General features: G+C 33.9%; 1 protein-coding gene across 1 annotated transcript in view; it reads right to left on the bottom strand.

The window, feature by feature from the left end:
• Positions 1-827: 827 nt before the first annotated feature.
• LOC308221917 (formin-like) overlaps positions 828-16434 on the bottom strand; it is a gene marked incomplete at both ends in the record, with an annotated part of 130919 nt that continues 115312 nt past the window's right edge. The window contains 4 exons of the mRNA XM_080619327.1: positions 828-872; positions 1953-2037; positions 10654-10803; positions 13689-13740. Of these exons, the coding sequence (XP_080475453.1) occupies positions 828-872; positions 1953-2037; positions 10654-10803; positions 13689-13740 (332 nt within the window). The remainder of the gene's footprint in view (positions 873-1952; positions 2038-10653; positions 10804-13688; positions 13741-16434) is intronic.

The following is a 16434-nucleotide window of genomic DNA, read 5'->3' as shown; positions in this document are numbered from 1 at the left end:
TTGTTGTATTTTAGTTCAATAAATAATGACTAATAAAACCATAATTTTATGGAATTTATATTTTCAATATATACTGAAATAAAATTTTGATTTTTTATAATTTTTCTTTTGAAGCTCAAAATTTATGAAACGTTACGTTAAAACCATAAAAATAACAAATCAGTTATGCCATCAATCATAAAGCTAAAGAATTTTAACTATTCTTTTTCATGTGCAAAACATTGTTTTCATTTCCATGTATGGCATAAGCTGAAGCTTCTATAAAAGTATTAATAGTAAAATACAGCATAAATCTATAATTACATTTAATCAGTCTTAGAAAGATGCATCCAGTACTTAGACACTGTGAAATTATTTAGAATCAGTCAAGTTTACCTCAATTACTGCTGAAGTAACAAACATGTGATGTAATAGTCTTTTGTAAGCTGAATGGCATATGTTCTCTCACCTACACAAAGCCCTGTAAATAACCTACAGGTTGTTAGTCATTACTTAACTCAGCATCCAAAATGTTCTTTTTAGCTCTTCCATATTAATGCATTATGCACAGAGTACTTCAAATAACCATTAGCAACCAGATGCATTTAAAGCAATGTAAGGAAGTGCTACAGAAAATAATTCATACTTCCCATGTAAAAACCTTCTTAGAATTCCCTCTGTGGAATGTACAAACCCCTCTGAAGGAATGCAAAAGTCTTTAGTTGATTGTCTTGGTACAGATCATCAAAGAAGAATTCAGTATCTAACATAAGGTGCTCCCTGGGCCATGGTTGTAGTCAAGCATCATGCAAGGTATGAAGTCCACTATAATTTTCATCTTTCTTCTTTCAGTTAGCTGTCACATTGGCTTCCTTCTGACGTAGTCTTTCTTTCTGTTAAAGAAAGAGTTTTATTACCATTCTTATTCATACTTTTCCACCTCCCCTCAAGTTGCCATGAGCATTTGGTCTAGAAGGCTGAGAAGTACTAAATAAATCACAGTAGGTTTGAGTTCTAATTAAAAAAAAATTAATGCCTGGAGCACTAAAGGAAGGCTCAGAACCAGTTTGTTACTTAGTGTGGAAAAACTGAGCTTGCTTTAGGTACACACTTGTCAAATACTTTGTACTTTTAAAAGTACACAGCTCTTTGAAGACCAGTGCAGCTAGGGAAAACCAGTCACAATTCAAATTCGTGTGAATCTAATAACTTCTCTTGTCTGGAGCTGCTTCTGCTGACATAAAGCCTCCATAAAGCATCATCTAGATTATGGGAGGACCTCCTCCCAGGCAAGTGTAGTCATTCATGTCTTTGCCACCTGTCCTGCAACTGATATGCTCTGCTGGGAATGGAAATAATATACTGATTCCTTCATGTACATTTCCTTCCCTTAGACTCTTGCTTCCTAAAGATAGGGAAATACTGATGTAACCTATGAGCCTTGCACACAGACAAAGGTTTCAGCTACAGTGCAAATTACTAGTCCTCTTTTTGTGTGTATCAAGAAAAAAAAAAAAAAGGATATGGCAAGGAACAAATTGGGGACTTAATACCTTCCACAACTATTCAATAGAGCAAACAAGATTTTGTAAGGCTTTGAAAAAAACCAGACACTTATCCATTAGACAAGTATATGCAGTGAGCCTCAATGCACTACAGAGCATGAAAGAAAATACAAGAGACTTCAGTGGAATGGGGGAAGAAACAAGAAAAGCAGCTCTTACCGTATTTTTTTATCTAAAATAGCAGAGTCATACATAAGCACAACTAAAGAAAGTTTTAAACTTACATGTTGGACTACCACAGGACATAAGCGTAAAGATTTCTAATTGGGAACAAAATCACTCTGCTACATTCAAAGTAAGCATAGCATATCACCCTTCAAAAACAGCAGAAACCTGCCATCATTCTGAATGAGAAGAATAAGCACCACAAACCCCTTTTTGTATGTCATATTGATGAACACATCATACCAGGCTAGCTGTAGGATTGATTTTCTTCGTTTCAACTTTCTTCTCTGCAGTTAACTTGCTTACTGATTGCTGAGCCACTTTAATTCTGAAACAAAATACACAGAAAACAAATTGTTAGATTTGAAGAAATTGGAGGTGTTCTGGCTCTGCCTGGTATATACTCTGTAAGAACTAACATTTTTAGGCACATTAGTTGAACAAACTACTCTTACTGTCCAAAGGTACTTAATGAAGTACCAGAAGTAGATCAAAGTACATTTTTAAACAGAGAAAGGCAAAAGCAAAAGGAGGGTCTGCCTGTATTGCTCACTGAAAATGTCATCAGGCAAATGATTTCTCTGTTCTTGCAGGATCTGGGCTTTATGGAGTATCTGGGTTTTATGGAGTATCTTTCCCACCAAAAAAACCTACAGTATCAAGGCAAGAAGATATTCCTCTGAAAAAAAAACCCCAAAAGCTAGCTTACTCAATCTGTTGTATAAATAGAATATACTATTTTATTAGGCTGTTTGCCAGGTTACACCTTATAATTCCTCTGAAAACCTTGAAAGGAAAGCATCATATCAGTTTTTCCTTAATGTTTTCCCTGTTGCTTTCCATGGAATTGACTGACCAACCTCATTGATGCAGCAACAGGAGAGGAAAATTAGAGGGGGTTCTTTTCTAGGGGTAGTTAAATCAGTCTGCAGCTACAGTCCAGTCTACCAAAAGCACTACTGAGATAAGGGGAAGGAAGAACACGGATCTGATTCCTATTTCTTGCCTTTCACTCTGGTAGTGTTGCATACAGAACCCTTGTTCCTGTGAAGAGTTTACAAGAACCCAATCAGAAGTTTAATCAGGAGGAAAAAGAGAAACAGAATTTAACAAAAAGAGACAGGACTCTCCTCTTACAAACAGTGGAAAGGGCAGGGAAAATGACGTGCTAAACAGTGATGAAAAAGGGAAGCACATTCTTGGCACTCTTAAGACAGGATCTGCCCAGCTATCAGTGCCTTTAAAATGCTGATGCTACAAACACCTACTTTACAATTCTATATGCAGAATGCAGAGGTAAAGAAGTTGCAAGTGAATTTTTACAAGGAGAACTCAACAAACCAATTTTCTCTAATGCACACTAAATCATTCTTTTACTAGAAAAAACACATTTCTTGGCACTCTTGAACTGAAAAGTCTACTTTCTTCTCCCATTTAATTTTTTCCACTGGCAGAAATAATTGCTATGGCCAGGCAAAAAGTATTTAAAATACCATGTCCAGTTCAAACCGCTTTTGACACACTCAATTTTTGAGGAATTTTGGAAGAAAAGCAAAAAGGAAAGTGGGTTAGAGCTGCAAGAGCTGATGTGTACTTCCTTGCTGTAACACTAGCAGCAAACTAGATTCTTTAAAAAACATAGAACACAATCATAAGTTCATTATTGTGTTTATCAGTACTCACCACTGGAAACTAAAATTTCTTCTCAAAGCTATCTATCAGCTGAGTAGTATTAGTGTCTCATTTTCTGGTGCTTAAGAACAGGAGGAAACAGTTACACTACTTTCAGGTAAACTTACTTTCAACACTGTTTAGCTACAACATTGATTCAAGCTGCAAGTACACAAATATGAAATTGTGATTCTGTACATTTTAAAATATATCCAAAGTTTTTCTAAAACTTAATTAGTGTTCCCTGTTTCTATAGGCAAATAACTAAGCAGCAACACACCATTCCATCTTTTTTACAATTTCGTTAATCAGCACAGTTTACTTCTTAGTGATGGATGATAACACCCTCTGGACAGCATGTTATTCCTCACAGCTGCAAAGTTTATGCAAAGATGATGATGTATTTCAAGTGACAGTATTCAGGTTCAGCAGAACCACACCAAGGGATCATTTTCTAAACTCTTCCCTTTTTTTGAGCACATTTTTTTTTCAACCACATGTTTAGAGTCCATATTTTCATCTGAACAGAGAATTCTAGGGATTGTAAACTTTTAGACTTTGAAAGAAAAATTTGCCTGTCACTTATTTAGGCCTAGCTGTGTGTACTTTATTCTACATTTGCACAATTTCTGGAGAACATTTTTTAAAAATAGGATGCATAGTTTGGAATACAAAACAGAAATAAACAAGCTTACTAAAATGATTTGAATTATGTGATATTTGACTTATAAAAACAGCAGATTCTTTTTTCTCTCAGGGAAAAAAGCCATCACTTTGCTAACATAAGATTAGCAGGCATTATCAGAAACATAAGTGCATAATTTCAAAGGAATGTAATTCTTTGGGATTATTTAAATTCAGATGGCTCAATTTTAACAAAGTAGTTAGCTCAGTAGTTACATCAGTAAAGCACCTGTGCTATAATGGTGCCTTATAATTAAAAATAATTCTTTGTTAAACATCGACAGGGTACTAGGACTGGCTACTGCCTTTGGAAATACTATCCTTGGAATAAGGACAATGAAATAGTTTGAAAACTAGAAATTTTTTTTTCTTCCTATATCAGTATAAAATAGCATGGATGGACACATTAGTCTGGCCACGTATTAGAGATGTGAAGAGAAATTGGGATTGAATCTAACAGATGTGAAATCAAGGAAGAAGAAAGGGAAACAAATGTCAACAGAAGTATATCTAAAACAGGAAAGCAAAAAGGGATACAAGAGTGTAGTAAAACATGCTAGGAAAATACTGACAAGGACACTTTTGAACAGAGATCACTGCAGAGGACGGATACCAGAAAGGATGGTATGATAGCTGAATCACAACACAGAGATAAAAGATATGCAGGTGCTAACTTAGCAACGTGATAACATGAGGCCAAAAATTAAGGACTGCAGGTTAGTTAACGCCTTGAAATCCGACCAGCTGCAACATGTGCTCAAAAGGAAAGTTGCTCTCTTTCAACAGTGAGCAAAAGAGGTCTATATCCCTTAATGAATACAGAAGATGTGGTGTCAACTGTAATATTAAGCAGTATTGCATGTTACCACATAATATGGAAAACAAAATTGAATGAAATTGTCAAAACAATGTATTTGAAATAGGAGAACCATGAGTCCAGTACTGCATATGGATCTTTACTATAAGCAATGGGAATATAATTGGCTTTTTCCTGCTTTTTCCTGTGACAGGTGTTGTCTTACCCTATACAATGGATGCAAATCAGGCCTCATAAATTAGAAGATAGTAGTGAAAAATAATGATATTTTTAATTCAAATTTATTATTTTTATTTTGTATCTAGGTACACAGAAACTAAATCTAAACATAAGCCGGCATTTATTAAAAGTTTCCTTTATAAGCTCATGAAAATACTTTTTGTCCTCACATGAAAGATACTATATTATCAAGCCAGAGACTAACCAGACAAACTTATTATCATTTTCATCCCTGCTTCCCATTCAGCTCAGACAGAAGGTGTGAGCTGGAACAATCCATGCTCTAAAGCTCCCAGTTAGGAAAACCAGAATCCCTTCTAAACAACCCAGTTGCTATTCATGTATGTTGAGTCTCTGCTGTTGTGCAAAGACAGGGACCAAATACACAGTTCTTTCTTAACCTCTTGATACTCTGGAATAATCCATTCAGTCCATCTGAGCTGGCCACTAGCAGATACTTAGGAGCATATAAGGACAGCCAAAGTATACAGTGATAATTCCCAGAGTACTTTCACATCTAGAAACTTCTTCATATGTAATAGTCCTTCATGGATTTTTCTAATCTGAATTTGTACTGTCACCATTTTTATACGGACCACAAACCATGAGCCTCCAGCCTGGTAATGCTGTAGGGCTCATTGATCAATTTTTCTCACAAATATATTGCCTTTTTCCGATGCTGCAACTTTGAGCACAAGGAGCCCCCAGCATAAATCCATAAAGTTACCTGAGGATCTTAATGATCATATTTCAAATATTTTCTTAAAACGCATTTATGCTGTGATTTCAGTTTGCTTGATTAGACGATTAGTTTAACATCAAATGAAATAAACAATACCTGTTACATTCATCTTTTGGCTTTAATACAGGCAGATGTTATACGTGGATGATGCCCTATTCTGTAGTGTTTGACTAACTCAGGACAGTGTTCTACCATAGTACACATTGATCAAATTGGCTGCAAATCAAAGACTTTTACTGACTCTCCTTGTCTTAGGTAACATATAGATGACGCACAATAGATGTAAGAGAAATTAACTATTTGAATCAAACCATAAAATAAAATCTGGTCTTTTAAAATAGATATAGTATCTTGAAGCAAAGATTACTTCTTCTCCTTGCTCACTGTGATACTGAAAATGAAAATACAATCCTCTAGTTCCTCTGTGGCAAGTGTTTTTGTCAAAATTCAGTCATTTGTTAGGCACAAGATATTATCATAATTAGCTTAATCAATGGTTAAAAATATTAAATATTGTATTGGTCAGTACTGCTAAGAGATTCTGCAATTTACATGTTGTCTCTTATGATGACGTGGTGTAAACAAGGGCCCTCCAGACTTATTCTTTTCCTGTGCAGAAATGGAGTGCAATGAGCACAATTCATTCTGTATTTAATAAACGGAAGAGTTGGGTAGAAAGCTATAGCCACCTTTAATTTACTAAAATAAACAAAAACTAGTTGAGCACAGCTCAGTGCTTTTTCTTTTCTTATTACATTTTCATCTTTACCATTAGCTACCTACAGTGCTACAATTAGAGCTCCTATTTGTCAAAATTGTTCTTGCCTTTGTGGCAAAAAAAATCACCATGTCTTTTTTTCACTAGGTTAAGGTGAAACTATCAATATGTTTTGTGCTAGAGATTAAATTCCAGACCACAGAAAGCATTTTTAAAAAAGAACCTTTTATAAAAAGTACCATTAAAAAATCGGACTTTTCTCCTATTTTTAAGATGAAGTATGTAATTCTGTTCATTAAATAATGATCATGTCTTCTTCAGCTATTAGAGAAACTTCTATTCTCTTTTTCTCTTCTAAATTCTGACTCATAAAATCTGTATATATGTTCAATCTGAAAGAGGTGGCTTAATCTAATAAGGTAACTATTGTAGTAACCTTACCTTTGCAGTGTAAGCAGTGGGTCAAATTAACAGCAATAATCCCTTTTTATATCCAATTATTCCATATTTCAAGGCTAACACCAATAAACAGATAATGATAACATCTGTCACATTTCTTTCGCAAAACATACAACCACGGTTTGTGATAAAATTCCTCACTGCAAACTATAGTATTTTTTCTTCATTTATACTTTTTCCCTATATTCAGAGTTGTCTAGGATATCTTCCTAAAACATACTTTAATAGACCTTGAATCCTTTAATGGACTTAGAGAGGCGTATATGTAGTTTTATAAATACATATTTGTTTTTATTCTCAATTCATAGACAACCCATGCAATCTACCATGACATAAGTCCCTTGTTGCCAAAAAAAACCAACCCACCTTTGTTTTAGCCTTCAATTCAGTTATCATCTCAATGTTTTATAAACAGAAGGAAGTATAAAAGCAGTTATGTACCTGGATGCACAGACATACTGAATTATAAAGCTGTCAACAACAAAACTGGGGTTTAATGCAAAGCAAACCAAAACCACGTCTCCAACATTTGGTGAGTATTACAGTGTGTTTCCATTAAGCTGCTTGTCAGAGATGAAGAGGTGATCATCAAAGCAAATTTTATTGTATTGTAGTTGCATTCTAATATTGAAGGGAATACTAAACCTGAAAGAAAACTGTCGTGGACGAATGACAGAAATCAAGAAAATGACATCAAGAAAACCCTTCAGGAATATGGTATTGAAAATTTTCTTCATTATATGTTTATACTGATTTATATATATCATACTATGTATCATATCATATCTAGGTTTGTTATCTATCTGTAGCTGCCTTGCATTCCTAATTGGTGTGCAAATTTTGTCCAGGAAAGACAGAATGACTCAATTATATTTTGCAGGCAGCTGATTTATTTTTACGGTAGGTTAAATACAGGGCAGCTCAGTTAAAGTGTTTCCTTTCCTTTAAGAAAATGTCTCATAGAAGTCTAATTAGATTTCTACAGTTGTGTTACATTTGGAAGCCAAGTAGTTTTTAGACAAAACAGACTCTTGCACCTGAGGCTGTCATTTATTTCAAGGCAGTATTCTTTTTTTCTGAAATTCAGAGATTTTAAACTTGTCTGTTACACAACACAAAAGTAGTTACTTTTTAGTATCATTTTTTTAGTTTGGATTCTTATTTTGACCTATTTCTATCACTATTAGTTTTAAGCTAATAAATTTTTAATTATACCTTTGCCTAATGACAATTCTGGATATTATAATTTAATTTTGACTTTTCAGAGCCATATTTATTGAGAGACAAATTATAATCTAATACTAACATTCCTATATGAATGTAAACAATTAAATACATTTTTAGGTAACTGTGTGACTAATTCTGACATATTTTACGCTGAATTGATGCATCTCCTTCTGAAATTTGCAGTGCAGTCCAATTGTAAAAATGTTCACATAAGGATATCAGTGCCTCAGTTTCAGAACTCAAGTTTGAAAATATTGACTTACACTGCCAATTCTTCCTCTTTATTCCTTGAAAACAAAATAATTGGCTCATGATAAACAGATATTTTTTATTCAATTGCAATCTTTAAAAACGCAAAACAAACAGTGCATCCAATTAATTAGCAGTTAAGGAAGACACCTGTCCATTCCTGTCATACCAAGGTTTTTAGTTACCAATGTGCACAATGAGTCTTAGTTTGCTTTTATGGACAGCAGCTCACCACCTCCTAGTCTCATACTTTGTAAAACAGAACCTTGAAATGGTCATGGCTTTACAGACCATTTTCAGGTGATGAAAATAGCTTTTCCATCATTCTAATCTACTGATTTCATGATGTTCTTCTTTTCATGGTACAGGACAATTTAGAATGATGAAACCAGCTCTTCTGACATTCTAATTTACTTCTTATGCAAGGCTCCTTATTTCAGCAGCTCATTGCCTTGATGAATCACACAAATTCTGAATGTAAGGGAGGATGAATTGTCCTTGTGAGATTAATAAAACTTTGTAAAAATAATTTTAAGTGAACTCTGAAAACATATACAGCAACTGCTGCTCTTCATTCTACTAGTATTGCTTTAAACTTATGAATAGGAATAAAGGTATTCATCAAAGCAGCTGATAAATTATTAGCGCTGCATTTTTATTTGTAGATTTTATTTATATAAGGATTAAACCATGAGAAATTCCATGTAGGAAGGCAAAGAATATAGCAGTTTACTTAACAAACAAAAATTTCTTGCATATTGTATTAAGAAAGTTATAAAGTTATGTAGTGTTAAAACATTTGCAAGGCATTTTATATTAATTTCTTTGAAGGGATCATTGTATCCCATCAGTAAGGTCCTAATTACATAAAAAGGAATGGATGTATGGTCTGGAAATATTTTTTTCTTTCTTTGCTTACTTAAATTCTATTCTTCCTAACTGCTTTTGGTACAAAACCAAGTTATGATTCAGCAGAAAATATATCCCTGAGATGATCCTTATCATGATTATAGCTACTTGAGAGTGTTTATACAGTTTTTAATGTGTAAAACAAAGTTGCATATTGATCTAGACACAAGGAAATAAAAGATTCTTTGTAAGTTTTGCAGTTGCCAGCTTCTAAAATCAATCTAATCATTACATAGACCATACAAAAAGCTACGATTTTCAAGTGTTTAAAACCTGTAACATCAGTAAAACAATGTAGATAATTGGAAATTTATAATTTCTACATCTTGTCCTTTAAAAATCTACTTCTATATGAACCTAAAAGCCCCACTGATTTGGAGAAATATGGAAAATGTAAGTGTAAATGAGTTTACTACTTTAGCAGATACTATTCAACACATTGTTTTCTAAATCTATTTGGAATAAGCACCTGGATTTGTATTTCGTGTTGAAAGTGATTAATCCATTCTCTTCCAAAGCATGACCATGCTACCACTCTTTGGGTCTTTTCAAATTAATTGAGCTACGGTAAGCATGGTGCACTTACAGTGGAACTGTTTTTTTCTTTGTAAAAGATTTTAAGCATTTTTAAGAAAATAACGAAAATAACTTAAGGGTTTTGACTCTTTTTTCTTTTTTTTTGGTCTTTTTCACTCTAACTAATAAAATCAGGAGACTGTGGTGAGATTTAGCGGCAAGTAGTTTGATGTCCTCAGCAGGACACCAAAAGTCAGAAGTAGTGCTGTAAATTCAGTGTGGGGCTTCAACACTGTGCTAAGTGTGGCCTGAATCTCTGGGGCTTCCCTTTGATGCAAGTGCAGTATATTAACTGGAAAAGCATTCACTTTTATTTGTCTGTACTGTCTGCGACAGCAATATCGCCTCATTTAGGCTAGTTCAACATGAAAATGCACAGAGAAGCAATCTGTTACAAATTAGCACAGCTCTCCTTTCATTTTACTAGCTAGTAATTGGAAGGGGTTACAAAAGTGTAATTTATCAGATTATATGTGTTTATCTTTTTGTGGGGACAGCATGCCTTTGGTGAATTTTCCTACATACCCTTAGGGAATAATCTTTCCTTGATGTCCATTAGATCTGAAAGAAAACAATGACGCCTGTGAAATACAGGAGTATAATTTGTTGGGTTTGAGAAGGAACAGTTTCCCAGACATCTAAAATGGTATTAATGACTTTATTAGAACCTTACCGTTCCTTAGAAATGCTTTTGCTCTCTCGCTTCCAAATGGTCTTGAAGTCACTGCAGAATTCATACCACACCATGAAAACGTAGTTTGGCGTGATCTCCTTCTCACCAGGCTTTGGCTTTATCCCAAAGTATCCCACTATTTCTTCAAAGCTACAAGGGAGGGAAAAAAAAAACCCAGCTGTCAACACATAAGCCCACTGGGGAAACAGTTTCTCTGAGAGCTGGCTCCTGATTCAGTAGTCAAGCCTGGTAATCATCATAACTTCCCCTTAGCCTTGGAAATCTTAGCAGCAATTCATGATGAGTATAACTAACCTTCCAAAACCTACCTCATTCCCAGGAGGGTAACTTGACGATGCATGAGCCATCATAGAGATATGTCACACAGGCAAATCATGGGCATTCAATTTTAATGAGAAAAAAATAACTTTTTGCATTTCAAGAAATGCTATATTGTATCTATTTCTTTAATTTCAATTTGCAACAGTCTATGAAGATCTTATTCTTCCATTTATCTTTACGGAAGGACTATGGAAAAGTCACATGCCAAGTCAGGAAAAAATCTCCAGGCTTGGTTAAAAATAACCTTCAAATACTTAGGCAGAACTGGGACTAGCAACAAAAAACCCCACAGACAGTGCAGTAGTCAGTTTGCAAAATTTTTACTGAAAATAAACCATATCCTTCCTTGTGTCAATAAGCAGACAATTTTATGAAAATACATTGCCAATATTTTAATGCTTTTTTATTTTATAACATGGTTACTGAATTGCTATGAAGCTGGATATTTTCAAAGTAGTCTTTTATTATACTTCTAATAGCATTTTTAGTGATTGTGCATTTTTTAAGCTTAATGATATGGCTTAGTATAAATAGAACTGAATGATTCACATGACTAGTTACTTATTGAAACAAGCCAAAAGTACATTAACTTTTGCAAAGGTTGAATCACTCTTCTCTGCAAAGCAGATGTAACAATCCTGAAAGATTTATTGATGGTTATTAAAAATAATGCTATAATTTAAAAAGAAAGGGAACAATCTCTTCAAAATAACTTAAAAAAATATTTATTTTATTTACGCAAAATAAAGTTATATTCTTCTTTACAGTTGCCAATAGGTTCTAAATCTAGACCACAGGCAGTGTAATTCTTGAAAATAAAATAAATAAGAGGTATTTTAAAGACTTGTAAGGAGTCCCCAGCTATTCAACAGACATTACTTAAGCAACAGATGAAGCTGCAACAAGTATTTCTTTCTTAACTTCTACTTGCATTTGCATAGTACACATTTTCATACAGAATTGCCATAGTTATAGTCAAGTTTTTTTGCCTTAGGTTGAGATTCAAGCTTTTAGCTAGGCTTGAAGAATATAAGTAGCCACCAAAAAATAAAGAATACCCCAAAATAATAAAGTACTCCACAAAGTAAAGAAGCTTGGGTTTTATCACACTAGGCAATATACTCTGGGTTGTTTTTTTTCTACTTAAAAGATGGATACCACCCTAAAAATATTAAAATAATTTATACAATCACATAGTTAGAACAGTTCATATCCACTAGGCAATGTAATTTCTACTACATTCACATGGGCCAAATATTTTTCATCTGTTCATATCCCTCTACTAAGATAGCTGAGCCAGGAACAGTAATATAGAAATATCTTTTTTATCTAGAAATCTCTGCTCAGATTTGCTTCATGTAACAGCGTCCCTGGTAACATCATGCTCTCTTCTTCCTAAAAGAACCCTTCTCCATCCCAGCTGTAGCTGATACAGTTGTCCTTGCATGCTCCAGGATTCTGAATTCCTATATACTCTCACTCTGCCTTCATCCTGACATCTAACTTCTCATTCCCTCTTCATGTTTCATCTTCAGCCCTTCCCCCAGTGGGTCTGTTTTGCTTTCAACCTGCTTAATCTGGCTTCCTGGGCTGCTTTCTGACTTTCAAAACTCACAAATATTTTTAGCAGTAATTTGAAAACCTGAACATTTACTTAGCAATTGAAAAACCCAAACTCCATTTCAGACAATTAATTCCTTAATTCAACTGTAAATTAAGTGCATCTCCATACCTTGGAGAGTCTACTCTGCTCCAGAAAGGCTACAAAGCACCTAGGATATGAAACAGCCTCTGTCACAAATGGTAGGTTTTGAGCTAGGTAGAAAGGAAACAAGCCGGGCGCCACCCTCGACAAATGAAATGAAGAGGTAAAGCCCTAGCTCATGTCAGTGAAGACTCCAGCCAATTTAGGCACCTTCTGCAAGCAAAGAGCAATATTTCACCAAAGACTTGAACTGCATTTGGGAAGTGCCTATCTCTCCTTTCCTGATTGTCTAGGAAGACTAACCTAGGTGTCTCAATCCGATGGAGTGACTCTGGGCTTAGAAAAGTAACATTAAAACCCAGATTACCATAGATTTCCCCTTAGCAACCGCAAAGACAAAATATTGATAAGAAGTTAACAATTAATTTACCCTGGTTGATTTATAGTAGCTCCATAGCTAACACAACAATGTGTAAGGCAGATCCTTCACTCTCACAAAACTAATTTGGTAAACAAAATTATTATAAATACTAAGTTATTAAATATTTTACTATCTATCTAGAAATCAATTTATCTCAATTCTCCCCATTTTTCACCTCTTTCGCCTAAATAAGGCACAGATATTCAGGCAATAAAACACGAAGATTTCACCAATTCCTCAATATACTGCATTCAGTAGACTAAAGTGCTGAAAATGTTCAGTGACAATGGAATACATTTTTACTACATTAAGTAGTTAATTAGATATTACTATATTCTGTTAAAACTGTGATTCAGTTTAATGTTGACAGTATTTAAAACCTCAAACTTAGTACGCTGTTTGGCAAAAAATCAACTGAACTTTTTCCTGGAAGACTATACGAGAATTTTTCAGAAAGCATATTACTTCTTGGAAGTACAGATTTTTTTTCATATTTAATGCAATCCCTAAGATCAATAATGTCTTCGACCAAAATAAACTGTTAGAAAGCACTAGCAAAAACCTTACCATTTTTGTGCATTTTCCAAACTACTCTCTTCTTTTTTATGTTCTTCTTTAGCTGCCAACAAAAAACATTTAAAAGATATAAATTACCACCTTACTGCTTTAGAGATTCCACAGATCAAACATCTCTTACGTTTAAAACTGGATAGGTTGTATACTAAGTATAATAAATGTGATAAAGGTTTGCTAATTTTCAACTTTTATTTATTTCTTGTACCTAAACGAAATGCACACCAATAAAGCGTATTGGATTTGAAAAGTCATTTAAGATCTGTAATATAAAATAAAGTCGTAGACATTAATCCGAATAAAAAGCAAATAATTAAACTTGGCTTTCAGATTTTTTAAAAAAGAACATTAAGTTGTATATGTTTATTTATTGTTGCAGACCAGAACTTACAAATTTAAACCTGGTTTTGCAGCACAAATAATTGGAAGTTCAATTGGAATTGAACAGGTACCAAACACAGTTAACACCAACTGTTCCATATAGCTATCACATTTTGTTCAGGAAGCTGGAAAGTGAAAACACATGTACTAAGTTTTAAGTGTATGGTATGTACATGATTTTTTCAAAAAGCAGCCAAGAGTTTGAAATATGATTAGTCAATCTGAGCCCCTCTGTTACAGAATCCTCACACAAAGTACTTAAAAGGATTTGATTTTCAAAGAATGGGCATTTCTATTTTTGAAAATGTTTCCTGAGCTGAGTACTTAAGCAAAAGCATTATTTTTTATTAAACTGTTGATCAGTTTTACTTAATACAGTGGAGCAACTTCAGCTGTGGCAGAATACCACATAAGTAAAAAAATACTAACACAGAAGTTATTCCTATCCCACATCAGAATAATTCTGTGAGTGCAAATGTTAATATAAACAGAATTCAGACACTTCTTTATACAAAGATAAAGAACTGTATCTTTTTGCTGCCCCATCTATAAGAGTGCTTTGGCTGGTTGAAATACAGTTGCAAACTTGAGTTCACAGACAAGGCCACTGCAAAATTTATCCAGAAAAATTCCATTTTGTTACAAGGCTACCAACACATAGGTTTGTACAAACAGACAGTTAAAATAATTTAAAAACTGGATTTCTTCAGAATATTTGTTGTTATCAAAACAAATTAATTTCAACTCATATGTTTACCTATATTGAGCAAGAGTGCTGGAGATACTTATTCAGGTTATTTCAGCATGACAAAAGCTAGAAACAACACTGAGTGTCCTTTGCAAGGAAAATGATTAATTCTACACCATTAAATTCTCCACCTCAAATCTTGGTGGCAAGACAGCTACAACCGAAATAGGTAAGGCAGCTCTGATTTACTGCTTTCATCTTAGGCTCCTGAGAAATTCAGCTAATGTTAACCTACTGTACTTAATTTATTATTTCCACAGCCCTTTCATTTTATATCATTAAAAGTAAAAAATATAGGTTGGAATTCTGATGGTTCATCATGACACAAATTAACTACATATAGAAAACCAAGGATGGTTAAAAGCTGAACTGTGTATAAAACTTTATGATTACATTAATAATTTCTTTCTGGTTAAGGAAATGAAAAATTATTAGGTAAGGCAAATTTCCCAACATTCACAGCTACAACAGAAATTGAATATCCTCCGGCCCCTGGACATGAACAAGAACACAATAACTAACAAGGACTTAATGTATGCTTATACATTTATAGTTATAAGGTAAGACCTGACTTAATAGCTTTTATTCTTATAAGAAAAAAATAAGGTAAGATACAGGAAAGAGATTTTTAATTTGTTATAGAAAGTAGAAAAAAGGTGTGACTTCTAGGAAGGAATACACAAAGTTTACATTATATAACAGTGTGAGTGTTTGTGTACCACTATAAGGGAAAAAAGGAAGGAAGAAAATAACAGTATTTTCCATATTTTTAACTGTAAAAGTCTACCAAGGAACTGCTTAAAAGCATTTATTTGAAATTTAGATGTTGAGACTTGCTAAGAAAACAAATTTAACAACTCTATGCAACAAATTCTAAGTAAATAGGAGTTACAAATACTATGTAATGTTCAAGACAAGAAACCAGAGGAATTCTCTCATCTTCCATACAATTTCTAAGTAACCTTCCACTCAGAATCCTGCTCTTTTCCTCCTCTCCACAACCTGCAGTGACTAACACTATCAATGCTCTCAGTAATATTTTCCATGAAACTGCGGTTTTCCTCAACAGTCCTCAAGACCCCATTGTCAAAATATCACTTCTCATCTTAATTCATGGAATTACTGCAGGCAATTAAAATGAACTATGTAAATTAAAGAACTTCTGTCTTTTTATTTCTCTGGTAACACCATATTTACTTGCTTAGAATTTCCTTTTTGCTGAAGTGGGATCAAATAATTTTTTCATCTGAGACCACATGTTTGATTTCAGTTTCCTCAGTTTCCTTAAGTTAAGAATGAAATAACAGACATAATAGATTGGCATAGGGGTTCATCTAGGCTAATTATCCTGTCTGGCAAATACTGAAGCAGATACTAAGTTAGAGTTGAGGATTAGGACAAACACATGATCCTTCTTCCCCTGAGTGTTTCTCTGCCTCTGCAGTTTATACAAAATGCTTCCTGCAGTAGACGTCATTTCAAAGTAATTCTCAATGGATTCTCTCCCAAAAACTTGCTCATTCTCTGCTTAAGCTATTATAAGCTTTTTAACTTCCACAAATTGTTGTGGAAAGTGTTCTATAGCCTAACTATATCTAGCACATATTGTTT

This window comes from Psittacula echo, assembly GCF_963264785.1.
Source record: "Psittacula echo genome assembly, chromosome: 5".
NCBI lineage: Eukaryota > Metazoa > Chordata > Aves > Psittaciformes > Psittacidae > Psittacula > Psittacula echo.
Note: the sequence above shows the minus strand (reverse complement) of the source record. Positions and strands in the feature narration are given on the sequence as shown.